The 19,506-nt window shown below is 51.4% G+C and overlaps 1 protein-coding gene across 2 annotated transcripts in view; it reads left to right on the forward strand.

Moving 5' to 3' along the window:
• The first annotated feature begins 807 nt into the window (after nt 1–807).
• Nucleotides 808–19,506, forward strand: part of FGD5 (FYVE, RhoGEF and PH domain containing 5) — a 106,149-nt gene continuing 87,450 nt past the window's right edge. For both annotated transcript variants that reach the window (XM_065885439.1, XM_065885440.1), the window contains exon 1: nt 808–3,377. In XM_065885439.1, the coding sequence (XP_065741511.1) occupies nt 808–3,377 (2,570 nt within the window). The remainder of the gene's footprint in view (nt 3,378–19,506) is intronic.

A 19,506-nucleotide genomic window follows, 5' to 3' on the forward strand; every position in this document is an offset into this window, starting at 1 on the left:
AAACCAGGCTTGAAGCATGTAGAATTCAGAGGTGACCCTCAGAAGAATCATATGCCACCATCCCAAGCCTGTGGTGTATCATTCTGGAGGGAGGGAGATATTCAGTCATCATGTTCCAAGGGCCTGTGGCTCAGTCCTCCAATTGTTCTGTTAGTCTTGTCTCCCTAACTCCATTGTGAGTCTTCAGCAGAGGTGTTCTTCTCTTCTTGGTCCTAGAAGCCTCTGCCATCTACCGTGCTGCGTATATAGGTAGAAGAATGAATGAATGGTGGAATGACTGTGGGCTCCACGAGGGCAGCAGGGATCTGACTGTTGGGACCAGCAGTGTCTCATGGGCCGGTGCACATCGAAAGCATTTACTGCGTCGTTGTTGAGTGGATGAGTGCAACGACCTGGACACCTTTATTTGAGGAGCACAGGGTGTCATTCAGTTGGGTTCTGTTAGCTGGCCTGTGCATAGAAGAAAGATCTCTTCACCTTGTTTACAGAATGAATCTTTATTGGAAGGTCGAGGGATTTTAAAGATGTTGGTGGAGGGTGTAAACCTGACAGAACATGGTAGATTGGGTTCATGTGGGTTGGGAAACCATCTGCGGTGTTCTCTTGTGAATGGTAAGTAGGAGACTCTGAGTGGAAGGAAATAATGGTAACTGTACCTTCTCTCTCTCCTTTTCTTATTCTCATCCTTTAGATTCACCCAAACCACCAGTTGCTCCCAAGCCGAAGGCTGCCAGTCCCCTCACGCCAGTGACGGCACCCAAATTCCCCTCGTCACCCCGGCCCGAGTGTCTTCACAGTCCCAACTCCATGTCCAGGGGGCCGAAACCCCCCATCGCCCCGAAGCCCAGGCTGGCTACCCCCAGTGAGTGGAGGGCCAGCATCTACATGATCAACAGCTTGAACAAATGCAGCAATGGGAAGCTGCCCTGCGTAGACAGGGGGCTCTACGACGAGCACCGGTCCACCCCGGAATGCTCCGAGCCCGAGGCACACGAGGATTACATCGTGGCCCCCGGGGCTCCGGCAGCAGAGGACGGACCCAGGGATGGGGGCTCCGTGGAGAATGCAGTCACGGTGCCTCCGGAGGCCAGCGGTGGGGAGGAGTGCCAAGAGAGAGGCAAGGAGTGTGAGCAGGAAGGGGCAGCAGCTGCAGAGGACTGGGCAGCCCCGGCTGAAGCGGTGCTGGGTGGAGAGGACGATGGAGGCGTCACCCCCACTCCTGAGAACATGGAGGTGGAGGACTGTGCCTGTGCCCCGGGGGCGGAGGAGCAGAAGCTCACAAGTGAGGACGAGGAGAAGCAGGTGGAAGAGAACAGCGTGTACAGCCTGGAGGACGGGGGTGCTGGGGATGGAGAGGTGGTCCTTCCAAGCGATATCATTCTAACTCACCTCGATGCAGAGGACCCAGCAGCTCGTGGTGAGGAGCCCGGGCCGCCTGTGACACCCGGGGAGTCAGAGGAGGATGGTGAGGAAGGCCACACCAACACAGAACTGGGGGCATCAGACGAGTGTGTGGGCTCTGACGGGCCCCCTGAGCGGGACGCTGCCGATGGCGGCGAGGAGCCCCCAGAGAATGAGGGGTTGGCCCCCGGTGTCCCGGAGGCGGAGGCGGCCACAGACAGCCCTGACATCTCCCAGGAGGCGTGTGAAGATGCCCCAGGAGGTGGTGGCCAGGATGGTCAGGATGAGCCAGCTGATCAGAAAGAGAAACCTGACCGAGAAGCAACAGCAGTGGGCACCCAGGAGGCGGGATGGGACCCTCAAGAAGGTGAGGACCCTGTGCAGGATGAAGGAGCTGAGGAGAGCTGCCAGATCATTCCTTTCGAGAGGGACTGTGTGGACGACTTTGTGGCTCCACTCTCAGGACGTCCCTACGAGTTCTTCCCAAGCGAGAGCACCTCCTTCTGTAGTGAGAGCTGCTCTCCTTATTCCGAGTCAGCACAAAGCTTAGAGTCCGAGCAGGAGCCGCGGTCAGGGGAGCGCACGCAGCAGGACCCCGCGGCTGGGCCTGGATGCGGCCGGCGTGGCTCCCTGCAGGGTGGCGCCGGGGAGGGACCCTCTGTCCCTGATGTGGTGGTCATGCCAGAGGAGGAGGGTGCCGTGGACGATGCGCTCGCCAACCCCTATGAGATGGGAGTTGGCCTGGCGTGCGGGGTGGACCTTGGGGAGGGGGAGAAGCCTGAGGCACAGGCTGCCTTGGGCACCGCGAATGGCTGTGGATTGAAGGAAGAGGGGAGCTCTGATGCGGAGGGCGGCCTGGTCCCCATTGACAGGAAGAATGTCACCACGAGGGCCAGGCCCCACTCCGGGAAGATGGCTGGCTACGTCCCAGAAACTGTCCCGGAAGAAACGGGACCGGAAGCTGGCTCATCAGCCATTGGCATTGGGGGTGCCACCAAGGAGGCGAGGAAGGCGGTCCTGTCGTTGGAGGGGAAGCCGCTGGATGTCGGCAGGGCCTTGCCAGCAAAGCCCAGAGCCTTCACTCTGTACCCGCGATCGTTCTCCGTGGAAGGCCGAGAGATCCCCATGTCCCTGTGCCGGGAGCCCGAGGCGTGTGGCCTCGACGGCCACGGGATCAAGAGGAAGGACGACAACCTCTCTCTGCCCTGCGTGATTGGCTCCTCTGGCAGCTTCTCTCAGAGGGGCCACCTCCCATCCAGCGGCACCTCCACCCCGTCTTCTGTGGTTGACATCCCGCCCCCTTTTGACCTGGCCTGCATCACCAAAAAGCCCATCACAAAGAGCTCCCCCTCGCTCCTGGTGGAGAGTGAGCCCCCGGACAAGCACACCAAGAAGAAGAAGCCGTCCTTTAAGCGGTTCCTGGCGCTGACGTTTAAGAAGAAGACAGAGAGCAAGGTGCACGTAGACGTCAACGTGTCTTCGTCCAGGTCCTCCTCGGAGTCCAGCTACCATGGGCCGGCCCGGCTCCTGGAGATGGACCGGAGGAGCCTCAGCAACTCCCCGCAGCTCAGAGCGAGGACCGGCAAGCTCCGGGCTTGCGACTCGCCCTCCTCCCTCATCTTCTACAGGGACGGCAAGAGGAAGGGCGTCCCCTTCAGCAGGACGGTGTCCAGGGTGGAGTCCTTCGAGGACCGCTCCCGGCCTCCTTTTCTGCCCCTGCCCCTGACCAAGCCGCGCTCCATCTCGTTCCCCAACGCTGACACTTCGGACTATGAGAACATCCCGGCCATGAACTCGGACTATGAAAATATCCAGATTCCACCTCGGAGGCCCCCAAGGGCCGGGACGTTTACGAAGCTGTTTGAAGATCAGAGCAGAGCCCTGTGCACAGCAAACGAGAATGACGGCTACGTGGACATGAGCAGCTTCAACGCCTTCGAGAGCAAACAGCAGAGTGCAGACCAGGAGGCAGAAAGGTACCGTGAAATGACCTTTCCTTTGCTCTTCGGCAGGTATAACTATCCGAGAGGCAAGCTTAGGCGTAGGGGACAGAACGGACTTGCTTTTTAGCCCCAGGCTCTGTTTCTCTCTAGCTTTGTGACTTGGGGTGAGTGGCTTCAGTTACTTCATCTGGGAAATGGATTTGTGCTACCTCTAGGCAGAGTGTTTGAAAAGATGAGAGTACCTAGTCTGTCTGAAAGTATTTGGCTAAGATGCCAAATATAGTGCCCATGTGAGTGTATGTATTTCTGTTATATGGGGTACATTTCTTATCTCCTAGGTAGATGGCTTTACTAGTCCCTTCTGGGAAAGTCACCAAAAGAGAAGGTTCTGGAATCTTGTCAAACTAAACATCTTTCACCATCAGGAAAATACCCTAAATTGAGATTGAGACCTTTTTATTGTGTCAGTATATACTCTGTTCAAAGGAACTAGAAAAGACAATTTATTTAAATTGTTTAAAGAGCTAAGGGTGCCCTGAGCTAAATTTCTGAATAGAGGTCTTTAAGAGGTAGGTCCAAGCTGATTTTTTTTTTTTTTTTTGGACTCAGTCACCTTGGAAGTGAGCGTGAAACACTGCAATTATTGACAACAGTGGCGGTTTTCTGACCCCACCTTCCCGAGACTGACTGAATGTCCTGTTGACCATCCCAGGTGGATAATTGCCAAATCTTGCTGTTTTTTATGCACCATGGATGCAACTTAAAGGCACTGCGATTCAGCCTCAACCATTTACACGCTTGGGGGCACCTGATCTGAATTAATGGAAAGTCAGAATGGTGGTGATTTTAAAGGAAACCCTGATTCTTTCGCCTCGTGTGCAGTAACTCGTCGCAGCTCGGCACAGCTGTTGCTGCTCGGAATTCCCAGGGGACCTGCAGTAATGAATAGATAAGAATGATTTGCAATTAGCATTAGCTCTCTCTGGAGTGTAGACACTAGAAGTGTTTGTGTGGTTTATTCTCCTGAATTTTTCGCGTGGTTCCCCACACTGTTTCCATCTTCTCCCTGCCCCAAGTCTGGGTAAGGCTATGACTTGGTTCTTCCTAGGTTTGTTTGCCAGAGCAAAGGTAGACATCAGTGCCACCGGAGGGATCGAGTTTAATTTGGAGAATGTGGATGTGTGCGAGCTTTAAGAGGGTGGGAGCGGGAGAGCAGACAAGTTCATTGCGTTAATAGTTATCAGCGGGGTTTGACAAGACCCAACCCTAGCTGAATGCCTCCAGCACTAATGAAAATAGAACCAGGCTTTGAAACCATGAAATCTCCATGCTGGGAAGGACCTCAAAGAGTGTACGGTCAAACCTCCCATGTCTGATAGGTCCCTCTCTTAACTGGGTCTGTGCTTGAATTCCTCAAGCCACAGGGAACTCACCACCTCCCAGAGGTGCCTCGTCTGTTGCTAGGTACTCTGATTAAGTTTTTCTTTCTGCCTGAGGCAAAAGCTATCTCTCCCTCATGTCCCTATCCCACTGAGGCAGAAGCTCTCCTCTCTCTAATATCCCTACACCACTCATGCTGGCTCTTTCCCCTCAAGCCAGGCAGCTGAGCTCATTTCCTCTTTTGTATGACTGTCCTTCAGAAATTGAAACCTGCTTTTGTTGAATCACAGAATTTCATAGCTGGAAGGGAACTTCAGCCAACATTTGGTCCTGTTACAGAGAAGGAAACTGAGGCACAGAGAGGGAAAGAGACTTGCCTAAAATCTCTTAGGCAATTTAGTGGAGAAATCAGTGTCAGGACTCAGATTTCCTGACTCTTGGTTCAGGAATTTGTAGTGCATTATGCCGAAGGATGCCAGGTCTGGTTGTTCAGGCTGCCCACTGCACAACCCCAGGGTCCCACTCACCTTTTAGTCTAATATGCTGCCCCTGGGGTTGTGCAGTGCACAGGCTACTTGGCCATATGCAAAGGCCTTGTTGCCTTGATCTGTACTTAGTCCAAAAAACAAAAAAGCTCCCTTCATCCAAACTATAATGACATTAAGGGAATAAAATACCCAAGAAACTGCTAATACTTACCGTATCCTGACTGCTTACTGTGCCAGGCACCGTGCTAGGTGCTTTCCCTGTATTATCTCACATTTGGTGCTACAGCCTAGGGCCTTGGCCTAGGGTCTGACTCAACCGTCAGACTCTGAATTTCAAAAGCACTGTTGCCCCTCTCTGAATTTCTTTCCCTGAAGGCCAGACTGACTGGGATGAATCTCCCGTGCAGGAACCACATCCTCTTGGACATCAATCAGTGAGCAAAGCTTTCTTCCGCTTCCCTGCATGAAACAGATGGAAGCAGAGGGAGAGAGACATCCCCACCCTGGGCGGGAACACGTCTGGGCAAGGACAGCTTCAGATACACAAAATTGAGAGGCAGGGGGAACTGCCACGGGGTGAGGAGCCACTGTTTCTTCGCCTGAATAAGGGCTTTGAGAACCGAGCGGAGGGGTGCCGCTGACCTGAGACACGTGCCCAGGGGTGCTTGGGGTTGGACAGGACAGGACGAGAGGGTGGGAGACAGTTCCTTCCTCCTTCCGCTGCCTGTCCTGCCCCAGACCTTGCTTCAGTGTGAAGATCAGAGGCAGAAGCCAAAATAAATACTGACAGTCCTGAAAGAGCGCAGGACAGTGCTGCAGGACGTGCGGGTTCAGAGCCCACCCCGTCACTGACTTGCTGTGGGATCCTGGAGGAGGCTGGGCCTGGGTCGCTCCTCTGTAAAACGGTAGGATTGGAGCCCATCTGTACTTCTCAACCACCTGTGCTGTCACTCACTGCTTTTCTTTAAATCAGTCCATGTTTTTTACTTTAAAAATATTTTAAAAGGAAATTTTATGCCACTGTTGGGAAATGGAAAAGCAGTATTAGGTGTCATAAATAGAAGAAGGCAATTGTAAAAGTAGGATACAAAGAGAAATTAAAATAGCACGGTTAAAGTCTAGCTTGAGGTTATTAGTTGCCAAGGCTGTGAGCGGGAGGTTAGTCCCTTTGTTAAACAGGGAGAGGTGTTAAAGGCATCCTGGCACCACACGGAGACTTTCTGCTTGGCATAATCAGAAGGATTCAGGCGGATTGAGAAGGGAATAACTCTCTCGTGGTGTGATTCAATGTTATTTAAATCCAAGTCCTTTTTCCACTGACAGTGCCTCCCTTCAAGAAATGTTTTGAGTATGTAATAGAATTCCGAGAGCCCTTAGAGATCCCTAAATCTGAGCAGCAGCTCCGGGTCTGATGGATGATTATAAAGTTTCTTCTACACAGTTACTTCCTTTGAGATTTGTATACACAGATAATAGCATTTTCGAAGCTACAACAATATTCTTATTAACCGTTTTCTATCTCATAAAATAAAAGTGTATACATTGTTACCTATGTGTAGTCCTCACTCCCCCACCCCCATATGTAAAAGAGGTTTCGTTATCCTTCGGTTTAAAGAGTATCCCCGAAGCATTCTTTTTTTTCCTGAATTGACTCTCATACGCACAAAAAACGTTTTCAGTCCAACACTCATCCTTTTCAAATAGGGTGTTCTATGTCCTCAGTCAGGACTCTTGGTTGGGGAACCCGGTCTTTACTTCGGAATATCCAGCAGGACCTCAGTATGTTGGTTTTGCACCAGGAGCTTAATAAATGCATGTCGGTGAGTTGGTGATTTTGAGCTTCACTGGGGGAAAGAACGATCATTTATTAAGGATACTCTGAAACACAGTTTGGGGTGCTTTGTGTACGCTTATTCAATATCCATTTGATGCAAAACACCACACACTGGTTTGTCCTGAGCGTCTCATTTAAATCCCCATAATTGTAAGTTTGCTTTTTGCGTGATGATGAGTCTCCTTTAATCGCTCAGTGTTGTACCTCAACACAGGTCCCTGAGGCCCCTTTTCCCCATTTCACCATGAAAACTTTCGGACTTACGGGAAAGTAGAAAGAGTTTAACAGTGAATGTCCATACGCCCACCTCCTAGATTTTACATTAACGTACTGCTGCGCTGGCTTTTTCTCATCCCTTTCCAGCTCCCTCTCCAACTCTTGATGCATATTGTTGCTGATGCATTTCTGGTGGCCTTTTATGTTTACAGATGGGGACACGGCAGCCCAGGGAGAGCCTGTGAGAGCACGGTGGCTAAGCGTGCAGGCTCCTGCCAGGCTGCGTGGCTTTCAGTCTGCCCTCCACCACTTACTGCGACTTACCTCTCTGTGCCGCAGTTTCTTTACCTGTGAAAGGCGATGATAGTAGTACTGGCCTCACAATGCCATTAAGACGAAATGAATTAATGCAGCACAGAGTGGAGTGTTCACTAGGCACTAGCTGTTACCGAGTGACATGATCAAGGTCACACAGCAGTGGATGCCCGTGGGGAATCGGGTCCCTTTCACTGAGGGAGGATCTCTCTGTCTCTCTCTCATACGACTGTGCTGCGTGTGTTTGACTCAATGTTCAGGACCTCCCATCCGTAAACCAGGACCAGGCGTGAACTCGTGAGCTTCGGTGGTGGCGTGTGGTGTCAGCGCTGCCTCTGCCTTCTGCGTGAGATGGAGTTGGGGCTGCAGGCAACAGCCTAAGCAGCCCTGATTTGGACCCAGGACCAGGGCTTTGTGATTCCGTAATCTCGCTAGCAGAGGTGCCTACTCTGTGACTCTGACCGTAGCTATTATTTCACTTGTAACTCACGATTAGTTAGGCACCTTAGGAATTTCCAGTTCCTATTTTTCCAGATGAGAAAACTGAGGCCCAGGGAAGTGGTATAAACCATCCTCTGTCACACAGGTAGTAAGTAGCCAAACCAAGGTTCAAACCCCAGTCTTTCTGCCTCTCGACCCAGTGCTCTTTCCACGTCCTATTTTCTTTGGTTGAAAAATGCCACGTTAGCTGGTGGTCTCCATCCAACCGCTGTGAAGTGTCTTTGCTTGCGGGAGTTAGGCTGGGGTAGCCTTGCTTGTTGGTCCAGAGGAGAAGCAGAAGAACACTCTCTTTTCTCGAGGCTGGTGGGTTTACTTCTCTCTTGGCAACTCATCAAGAAGACTGACAGCCTCTCCTGGGACTGGCTAATGCAGTGCTCAGATGTCTTTCCCTCCCTCAGGGCCTCGGGGGGACCCTGGACCTCCTGTGGCCCCTTGTGCCCGAGGAGCAGCCAGGAGGAGCTCTGGGTTAGAGCAGCTGTCTGTACTGCTCATAAGGGGAGCTTCAGACGATTCAGCCCCGAGCAGCAGTGCCTTCCAGAGAGAGCTGTGGATGGGCCGAGGCCCAGCATTTCAGGCTCTCCTCCAGAGCTGTTCCCTGTTGGAATGCAGCTCGAATTACATGCTTTGTGGAGTTTGTGGATTGGCCACGTGGTACAGCGCGAGATGAGGACCCGCAGTGGGTGCATCCAGGGGATTGAATATTTTGGCTTGCCCATGACGACCATTCGAGAAATGAGCAGTTCTGAATAGGAACTGTGCTAAGTGATGTGTGGGAGGAGGTGGAGAGGGGAGCCCAGTACCGTCACCGGCCTCAGCGCAGGTACAGTTGGGTGGTTGGAAGAGGACTTAGACCCAAGTCCCTGAAATGCAAGATGGGAGATGCTCAGAACCCAAAGAGTAGGAGTCTAGACGAGGGTGGGATAGCTTTGTGGAAAAGGGGACATTTGAACAGGCACTGAAGGAAAAGTAGGTTTTCCACATATGGAGGTAGAAGAAGGTATGAGCACAGACAGACACACGCAGGACTGTGGTTTTTAGCAGGTGAAGCTGCAGTGAAAATAACCTAACCTTAGTTCAGCATGTCCTTCGATATCTTTATTCTGGAAAACAGTTCCCATCATCTGCAGACACGGAGACTGCATCGGGGAGACTGGGTTGAAAGCCTCAAGTACTAAACTTGCACCATCTTTTTCTCGTCCCCAGTTGGTGGTAGAAGGTTGCACTGGCTCAGCCGATTCCCTCACCGGCCAACCACTAAACATCGGCTGCTGTTCTTAGCACTGGAGGGTGACGGTTCCTGCCCTCAGGGTGTTTCCGTCTGGCTGGGGAGAAAGGCAGACCAAGGTCCTTAGAACCTAGCGTAATAAAGGTCCTGTTAGAGGTCCATCCAGACAGCTCTGAGGAGGGGCAGCGGGGAGCCCTCACTGTCTGGGCTATCCGCGGTATTGCCAGAGGCACAGCGAGGTGTTCATGATGGAGACACACAGTCGGGGAGGAGCACAAGCCTGGGCAGGAGTCGGGGGTAAGAAAAGACCATGAAGTGTTGAGGTGGAGCTCAGTGTCCACGCCTGCGAGGTGAACTTGGGAAGGCAGCCTGGGGCCCAGCCGGGAAGTGCCTCACATTTCGGCTCCATGAGCCTGTCCGATATCCCAGGGCAGCGGGGAGACCCTGGCTGGTTTTCAGCAGGGCAGGGCCGTGGTGGGGATGCTGCATTGCACTGGACGCCTTGTTGGCAGGATAGAGAGTGGAGGGGATGAAGCAACGGGAAGCAGGGACATTAGCCAGGAGGCCATTGCGCCGGCCCCTGCAGAGGAAACGAAGACCCCGTGGGGCTGTGGCAGGGAGTGGGACGTGTGGTGTTCCGTCTCTAGAATGCTCACAGCAGCCCAGTCCTCCAGTGTCAGTTCACTCCAGGGCTAGCTGTATCTGCCTTTGCCTTTCTCTTCTTAATCTGTTGTTTATCTTTTACCGTCTGTCTGGTCCCAAATAGATGAAAGGCTGGCGCTGGTTTCCAGTCAAAGACACAGCAAGAAATAATAAGAATTTAGTCCCTAAAATAAAAGTTAAAGGATACAAGCCGAGTAACAAAGGTGGGGGAGGTAATGGTACGGACAATCCAGACCAAGGACAGCGGCTGCAATTAAAATTCTGAAATCCAGCACAGACTCGAGCATGAGGGCCCCTCCTTCTTACCTCCCTGGCCCCCAGCATCTTTAGAATGCAGTAGATGTTTCGGTGAAGTGATTCCCTGAGACAGCAAAAGCTGACTTATTTTTTTACAACCGTAGACAGTGCTGCAGCAACAAAAATATGCATCCTTGTAAAACAAAGGTGATTTACGGCCTTAGCTACACATCCCTGAGTGGGTATATGGCAGAGTTGCAACCAGGCCTCCTGCTGGCTGATTGCATTGGTGCTGAGAGCTGCGTCGCTGGGCTTTGGGCACAGCCCAGCAGTGGTGTTCCTTGGTATCTTTCTATTGGTCTGCAAGCCGGGAGCTTTCCTGTTATTATTACGTTTTTGACAAATGAACTCATGCAGAGCTTTCATTAAGTTTCATTGAAAGGACCTGGAAATGCCATAAAAATTATTATAATCTCAAAACCATCACATTCCTATTGCGTGCGGCTGTGCTTCTTGTTGAAGTTGACTGATGAGAATATTCAGTTTTTAATTTTCTGACTTAAAATAAGGCCATCTGCAGCTGTTTCTTTTAGCAATAATTTTTAATTAAACGCAATAAAATTTACATGGAAGGACCCTAATAAGAAAATTGTGTCAGGAACACACTGATTGGAACATTTATTAGCGTGAGATTAAAGCCCCAGCTATTTTTTTTCTCCTCACAGAGCTATAATGCAGATGACATCCTGATTAAGTGTTAATCACAATGTGGTTTTACCTTCATAAAGTCAGGGTTTCCCTCTGTGGGAGGTGTGAGAATAATTCTCACTAATAGCAGACAGCCTTATTGCATGGGTTCTTTGGTGAAATGTCAGCAGCTGGTCTCCTTGACCAGCTGAGCCCCAGAGGAGGCGTGGAGTCTTTGTTCCAGCCTGAGTGTAGATGGTGCTGACATCCGGGGCCTCAGTCTTCCGGCCCGTGGACTGGGGATAAGCGTACCATGCAGAGGATGCAGCCAGAGAGCAAAAGTCATCTCTGTAGTTTGTGCATTTCTTCACTGAATTCACATCAAGTGAGGTTATTCTTTTGTGAAAAAGAAGAAAAAAGAGCAGAGTGATAGAAAGTGACTGGTGGAAGGTACGGTTTAGATAGGGTGGTCAGGGAGGGCTTCTCTGAGGAGGTGACATGGAGTGAAACCTGAATGGTGATCAGGCCTCATCAGGGGGAAGGGTGTTCCAGGCAGAGGAACAGCAGGGACAAAGGCCCTCAGGCTGGAGGCCCTTGGGGGTTTGTGGAGAGGCCAGGAGTCCAGCGTGGCTGGAGAGCAGAACGCAGTGGGGAGAGTGACCAGGGATGGGTGGGCAGGGGCCTTTGTAAAAGATTTGGATTTTACTTTAATAAGACGCCATTGGAAGGAAGTGTTAGGATCCAAAATGTTGGAGTTATCTGAACCCTTTAAGACTTGTATGTTTACAGTCATCAGCAAATAATTTGAAAATGCAGCAAAGAATATTTGCTATTGAGAATGGTTCTGGGAGTATAAGGAGGTTTGAATTTGGGCCCCAGCTCTACCCCTGGCTATGTGATTTTTGAGCATCTGGGTCTTGTCTCTCTCCCACCTGTGATTGCTCTGGACTGGCTTGGAGCCAGTGGTTCTGAGTCCACACCTGAGTGCTCTTTGCAGAAAATGGTGGTGGTCCAGGGAGCCGAGAAGACACGCGCCCAGCAGAGGGAGGCCGAGAGGTGATAAGGCTGGGAAGATTCCTGAAAACGAATGTGCTACATTTGGACCTGTGCTCCCTGCATAAACTGATTTGATCTGTGAGCCATAGGGAGCTATTGAAGGTTTTAGCGTAAGGGAGTGTCATCAGCTAGTTCTCTAGCACAGTTACTGTCAGCCGTGAGGGGTCGAATGGGGGAAGAGAAGCCCCACCAGTAAGGTGTCTAAATATCAAGGGATCGAGGCATGATGACAGGCCTCGCTCTGCAGCCTCTGTAATGTGATGGCCCCCAGTCACGGCGGCTGCACAGTCACTCAGAGCACAGTGACCCAGGGCTCTGGCTGCCTGCATCTCCCCAGCGTGGGGGTGCCAGGGTGCCTGACGGTGTGTAGGCAACACAGCTGACAGGACCAGAGAGGCAGCAGTAGGGCTGGAAGAGAATGAGGTCGAGTCCGGCTCTGCCCCTGTCCCATCTGAGCCTCAGTCTTCTCACCGGTTCCAGAGGTATGATGGTCCCTTCATCACTGAGCTGACCTGAGGAGTCAGAGATAATACTCGCACAAGGGCTTTCTCAGGTATTAAAAAATAATACCACCAGCCTTGGCCTTTGCTGCTGGGAGCTGTGTGCACCACGGCTGATGAGGCTCTGCTGTGTGTTCACTAGATGCCAGACACTGTCTCAGACTCTTTACATGTGTTAACTCAGTTAATCCGGAACACCCACTTGCCACATAGGTACTTTTTAAACAAAAATCTACACTCAGCAGATGAGGAAACTAAGGTACAAAGAAGTTCACTAAGGGGCCCAAGGTCATACAGCTGGTCAGCAGCAAAGCCAGCATTTTAACCCAGGCAGTTTCCAGCAACTGTGCTTTCAACTATGCTGTGAGGTTCCCTCTCACTTTGTGTGCATCACTACATTTAATTTGTTAGATGTCCCTTTGGGAGTAGTTATCCAATTTCACTTTTTTTAATAGAAGAGGAAACTGAGGTTCAGAGTGGTAACATGACTTGTAAGCCAGTAAGTGATGGAGCCAGGACGGGAAGGAAGGTATCTTAGGTATAAATTCTTCCCTTTTTCTGATTCACCCCCTTTGAGAACTTCCCAACTGGAATCGACCCCCCTCCAGATGTCAAAGGTGAGGACACACAATGGGGTATGAATCTTTAGAACGGAAATGTCCTTAGTGTAGGCATTTGGAATGGACAGTATAATGACTGTCCCCTTGCTTAGATCCACATGTCCAGGGGATGATGTAAAAACTATATATAGAGAGTAGCGCACACTGTCGCGTTAGTAGTCAAAGGGATGATATTGTACAGAAGGTTAACACTTCCTTAGATTGCCTAGCTGGGCTCAGGAAGGGCCATTGGGGAATTTATCATCCGTGCTCACAGTACTCCAGGTGAACAGGACAAAAAACTGATAATAATTTCTGAGTGATGAATTGATGTTTCAGCCGGCTCCTTGACAATGTCCCAAGACTGTCCGGCCTCCCAGATATGAAGGCAGCCACTCAGCTGTGTGCAGGGACTTCTGAGCTTGCAGCTGAGAGTTGCAATGTTTCCCTCTCTTGGAGAGGCCTCTGTCTTTGGCTGTTTTCCTGTAAAACGAATGTCTTAGGGTTGAGATTGTTTTGGGGGATGATGTGGCTGGTCTCTATGTAAACAGACCCATTCTCTACGTGCGTGGGGTTGATCTGGAGCCCTGAATAGGGCCCAAGAGAAGTTTCTCTAGGTCATGGCACGATCTGAGAACTTGACATTTCAGGCTTGCTTGCATGATTCTAATAAAGAAGACAAGATACACACATATACGCACCTCCCCCCCCAAAAAACCCAACCAAACAAAAGCAGAATCTGCTCAGAGACCTTAAGGCCTGCTGTACTGTTAGGATGAGAGTTTCCTACACTTAAAGAGGTGTCCAGCAGGGTTGTCCTGTGGGGTCGTGAGCCTTCATCATGGTCAGTAATTAAGCATCAGTGGAAAGGATACAGGAATTGATCATGACTTACACAGGCCAGGAAATCTGAACTCTGGGGGTCATTTTTGGCTGGGCAGGTTGAGTCCCAAGGAAGCAGCTGCTAAAAGGTGTCCAGGCCCCGGGGCTGGAGAGGCCCCAGAAGACTATGGGAAGACTCAGTAGCAGCTCTGAGCCTGGTTCCAGAAGGCACCTCCTGTTACGGAGAAACATGTTTTTCATACCCCCTGCCCACTGCATCCGAACCCTCTGAAATGCTGAAGAGGCAGTACCTGGGGGGTGGTAGCCCTTGGGGTATGGCCTGCCTCAGGGGAAGGCAAAAGGCCCCCTCTTGGAGCCCAGGGCCCAGCTGCATTGAAGCAGATGGGAAGGTTGGTTATTTGGTGCCCCTTGGGGGGCTCCCTCACACACTTCATCTCAGTGGTTTTCAAACTTTCTGTTGCAGCAGGATCCTTTTGTGAATGAAATCTTACTCGGAACCCCAGCATAGAAGGCAAAGCTTTAGTATTATAATTCTCTTTCACAAGTTCAAAATTTTTAATACTTCGTAGGAAGTTAATTTAACAAGATTGTCGTAATGAATAGAAATCTTGGAAATTGGGAATTATGGATTACAGTGCTGCTCTTATGGCCTAACGAGGGGTGTTGTTTGTGCAAAGTGGTGGGTGTGTCATGGGTGTAGAATGTGTTCTCTAGGGCAGATGGCTGGGTTCACATCCCTAATCGACGAGCTACTAGCTGTGTATCCTCGGGCAAATTACTTAGCCTCTCTGTGCTTTAGCAGCCTCATCTGTAAAAGCAGGGAAGGTGGTACTGCCAACCTCAAGTGATTGTCTCAAGGTTTGAGTAAGTTAACACTTGCAAAGACTTCAGCTGGAGTCTGGTCCTTGGAAGTCCTCAGTGCACTCTAGCTGTTGATACTCCAGCAGTGTCTGTACCCATGAAATTCCAAGCAGGTATTTGTGAATCCTTGCCAAAAAGGGCTTAGGGTTTCTGAGCAATGCAGTTTGAAAACCGCACCTCATCCCGGATACTCTGGGCAGGCTTCTTTTAGTAAGTGCTATCTGTTGAATATACATAGTTATAAGTCATATTCACTGAGAATTTGATCAGTGGTTTACAGACCCCTGTGCAGGGGAGGTGGAGAAATGGTGGTTTCTGCCCACCTTTCAAAAGCAGGGCTTTTGTTTTGTTGAAGGGAAGGTGTAGCAGTTTGAGAAGCAGTTTAGGGGTAAATAACTGTTGGATCATAAACTCCTGGATTATAATAACCCCCTCACCATCTGGTTTACAAGAGTGGAAATGAAATTAATGACATGAGTGGGGAAAGGAGGCAACCCCCAGTGGGTTCCACTGTCTGCCAATACTTCACATACCTCTGTGCACCCCACTGCTTTATGCACATTATCTCATTGATTACTGGCCCCATTTTACAGGTAAGAAAACTGAGGTGCCCAGACATCATGTGGCAGAGGAGGCAAACAGACAGGGTCTGAGAATGCAGAGCGCAGAGCTAGGACCCACAGGGTGGGCACACGGAGGGGTCCCAGCTCCACTGAGCAGTGCTTGCTCCTGGCAAGAGTTGCGCCCACGTTAGGAGACTGATTCGCCCTCACTGTGGGTGTGTGCAGAGGGGCTGGCTGAGCCCCTGCCAGAGAGGCTGTCCTGCGGATTCCTTTTGTAGGTCAGAAAGCTGGAGGTTCAGAAAGTCATGAAACCTCCATGTGGCAGCCACATACGTGTGCACTGCGCTTTACAGTTTACAAAGCTTTTCCATGCCTGTTAGCTCCATCGATTCTTCCAACAACCTCTGTCTAGAGTAGGCAAGACACCAATTAAAAGCAAAATTTAAGCAAAGACCTGAAAGAGGACAGAAGGTAGTCAGGCAGAGTTGTTTTCTTTGTGGGACTTGCGGTTAGCCATTTTCCTGGAATGTTTTCCCAGTGTCCTCGACTGAAAACTGGGGACAGTGGAGTGACAGGTATCTGATGGTTAAGAGTAACCCACACCAAGTGCTTGTTGCAGGGCCTGGCATGAAGTTGGTTCTCAGTGAATGTAATTATGGTTATTATTATGATTGTACTGAATATGAAGAAGGGATCTGAGGAGAGGCAGGAGGAGAAGGTCCCTGTAAGACCGAGGGTTTGGAAAATGCCAGGGAAGAGCAGAAAAGGAGCTGGAGGCTGGAAGAGTATTGTACAAGGTCACGTAGCTGGCAAGTGGCAGAGCCCAGCCATAGGGCTCAGGGGTACCTGCTGCGAAGCAGCTGGCCGCGTGTTCCGTGATGAATTGAGCTGAGCAAGGCTGGTCCCGGCACGGACCCAGGACAGGCAGTGTCAGGTCCTGGGCGCACTTGGAGCTGCTCTGGGTGATGACAGGAGGAAGGAGGTGGTGTCACAGGCTAGGGATTGTTCTGGGCCCGCACTCCCCTCCTGGGAAGCTCCTTGCAGACACTACATCTGGTTTCCAGGGAGGTCCCTAGTCCAAACCCAAGTTTCCTTGCCGGCCTGAGGCCAGAGGTCAAGAGCCATGGAGTGAGTCAGTGGCTTAGCAGAGACCAGAATTTAGACAGCTACTCAGCCTCTGGGATAAGGAGCCCCTTCCTCTCCAAACCCAGTCTCAGACCCCAGGAGGTCCTGAGGTCTCATCCAAGGCCGACCAGCAGCACCGTGCTGAAGAGACATTTGTGTGTTGCAGCCTTTGCCCCAATTTCTGGTCTTTCGTTTACCCTCCCCTGTTCCCAGTGTTGGGGAGGGAGGTCTGGGATACCACCTGGCTTTACAGAGGGGGAAGCCGAGGCCCAGAGAGGGGGCTCGGGTCCTCCATTCCTCCTTCCACTGGATCAGCTGCCACCCGCGTAAATGCATAAGGTAGTGATGGAAAGGAGGACGGTGAGGGCGTGCAGGAGGGGCATGACACTCTGATGAGGGAATTTCAGACACTGTATTACGTGCTTGGATAAGATTCTGGAACAGAAAGCCTTCTTGGTGTTCCCCAAACCCCAGCAGGTAAGCACTGCCCTCCGTCTCTCCCCTCCCCAGGGCTGGTCACTTTCTCTGCTGTGCCTCTTTGTAGAGTCTGCCCACCTGTGTTGACTATGGAACTGTCTCCTTTACTAGACTGTGGGCCCCTCCAGGGCATCACCACAGCAGCTCATCCCTGTGTCCCTGGCACTTGGCATAGAGCTTGGTACCCAGATGATGCTCAATAAGTATGTTAAATAAAGGGATGTCTTCTGGAGGTTGCAGGACACTGTTATCTCCGAGGGACACCCCCAGATCCGGCTTCCCGCAGATTCTTCCTGAGCCCCATCAGTGCCCTGGGTGCTGGGGCAGCAGGAGAGACAAGGCCGGCTGACAGTCAGCTTGGGGACTCAGACAGGAAATGCCTGACTGCGCAGTTAATTACTTAAATTCAACTGTTCTGAGTGCTCCAAAGAAGTGCAGGCAATTCTGAGAACTTCTGACAGGTGCCCTGATCTATTTGTGGCTGGAGAAGACCTCTGAGAAAATGAGACTGGGGCTTATGAGTCCTGAACTCTGATGAGGAATTAACTTGATAGAGGGAGAGGGTCGGGGAGGATCCTGTGAGGAAGGTCATCTTGCCCGTTGTACAGATGAGACAACTGTGACTCAGAGCAGGAACCTTACTTGCCTAAGGCCACATGGGTATCAAGAGGAGAAGCTGGGGTTTGCATGCAGGTCCGTCTAACTCCAGAGCCCTTACCCTTTCTCCTGCTGGCCCTGCTCTGAATGAGGATGCTCCAGCTGGCCGTGGTGACGTCACAGTGTGCTGGGCCAAAGCCCTCACTTCCCACGGGAAGGCTGGCCTGTGCGCGCTCACTGCTCTCCTCCCTTCCCGCACCTGGGAACTCACCACCCCGCCCCCCGGCCTCGCCGCTGGATCCTTCCTTTTCTCATTTGTTCTGCATCTCATCTGTCTTGGCATCACCTGTGTGATCCGGGTCTCTATTCCCTCCATTGTACAACGAGAGGATCAGGTAACCAACTTTCTCAGTCTCCTGAGTCTGGGATTTTACTACATATAATTTTAAAAATTAATTAATTAATTTATTTATTTTTGGCTGCATTGGGTCTTCGTTGCTGCGCATGGGCTTTCTCTAGTTGCGGCGAGTGGGGGCTACTCTTCGTTGCGGTGCGTGGGCTTCTCATTGCGGTGGCTTCTTTTGTTGCGGAGCACGGGCTGTAGACGTGCGGTCTTAAGTAGTTGTGGCACGCAGGCTCAGTAGTTGTGGCTGACGGGCTCTAGAGCACAGGCTCAGTAGTTTTGGCGCACGGGCTTAGTTGCTCCGCGGCATGTGGGATCTTTCCCAACCAGGGCATGACCCTGTGTCCCCTGCATTGGAAGGCGGATTCTTAACCACCGCGCCACCAGGGAAGCCCCTAGTACATGTTATTCTGACCTTAGGAACCATTTGTGAGCCTCTCGTCTGGAGAGGAATATTCATCAATTTAAGGAGCATCCACTGGTCATCTACTACGTGCAGCCCCTGCAGGATTGGGAGCTGGGGGTCACAGGTGCAGCTTTGATTGTGGTCTCAGGGTGAGGGGGGGAGCGGGATGCAGATGCATAAACAGCTGGCTGAATGCGATTATAAGTGCAGTGGGAAAATGAACAATGTTCTGGCAGCACAGAAGGAGCAGCCAAGTGCATTGAAGAAAAGGCTTCCCTGAGGAGTTTGCAGGGTTCAAATTGGGCATTTGAGCTGGGCTTGAAGAGTAAGCGTTTGCAAGGTGAGGAAGTGTGGGAAGGGCTTTCCAAAGAAGGCATGGCATGTGCAAAGGCACACAGTCAGAAAGGGCCTGGAGTGTCCAAAGACAGGACACGGGCACGGTGGCCAGACTGTCTGCTCAGGGAGTGACGGAAAGCTTGAGGTTCTGAAGGGCAGCAGGTAGACGCAGAGGCTGAGTGCAGGTTGGGGGTCGGTGGGTCTCCCAGCCTGGGCTCTCCCTGCCCTGACTGCCTTTTCCAGCCTCCATTGAAACCACCTGGGATTATATGAGACTCTCTTCCCCCTGCAGTTGGAGCAGGGAAGGGGATAGACGTAACAATGTCTTTTTGAGGCTGGGTCTGCCTCCCAGTTATGGGCCACTACTCGGCTCACAGGGGCTTCATTCTCAAGTTGCTTCCAATCCATGGTGCCCTGGTGACAGGCATGAGTTAGTGTCCTTTGAATAGGCCACTTAGAGCTAATCACTGTGGGAAAAATATATTTAGGAGGCTTTCCCCTGAGGACTAGCCTTCTCTGGATTGTGGCTTTTCAGAATCCTGGTCTCTGAGTCGACCTCTGCCCTGTCCCATCCCTGTCTCTTTGGCCTGAGGAGCAGGTGGGTCTTGTATAAATGACATCCAGCCTGGGTGGACTCGCCTCCCACAGAGATGGAGGCAGGCTGGGACTACCTGTGGGCTGTCTGTGAATCATCCTGTCAGAAGTGGTTGATCATGGTTATTCACAAAGCTGTTCACATGGTCCACAGTTTGGTTTGGGGCGTGGAGTCCTGCATCTCTCCCTCTGAGAACCAGAGCCAGCCCAGGATATCTGGGCTCTTGGGCTCTCTGCCTCTTGCTGTGTAACCATT

This window comes from Phocoena phocoena, chromosome 10 (assembly GCF_963924675.1).
Source record: "Phocoena phocoena chromosome 10, mPhoPho1.1, whole genome shotgun sequence".
Taxonomy (NCBI): Eukaryota; Metazoa; Chordata; class Mammalia; order Artiodactyla; family Phocoenidae; genus Phocoena; species Phocoena phocoena.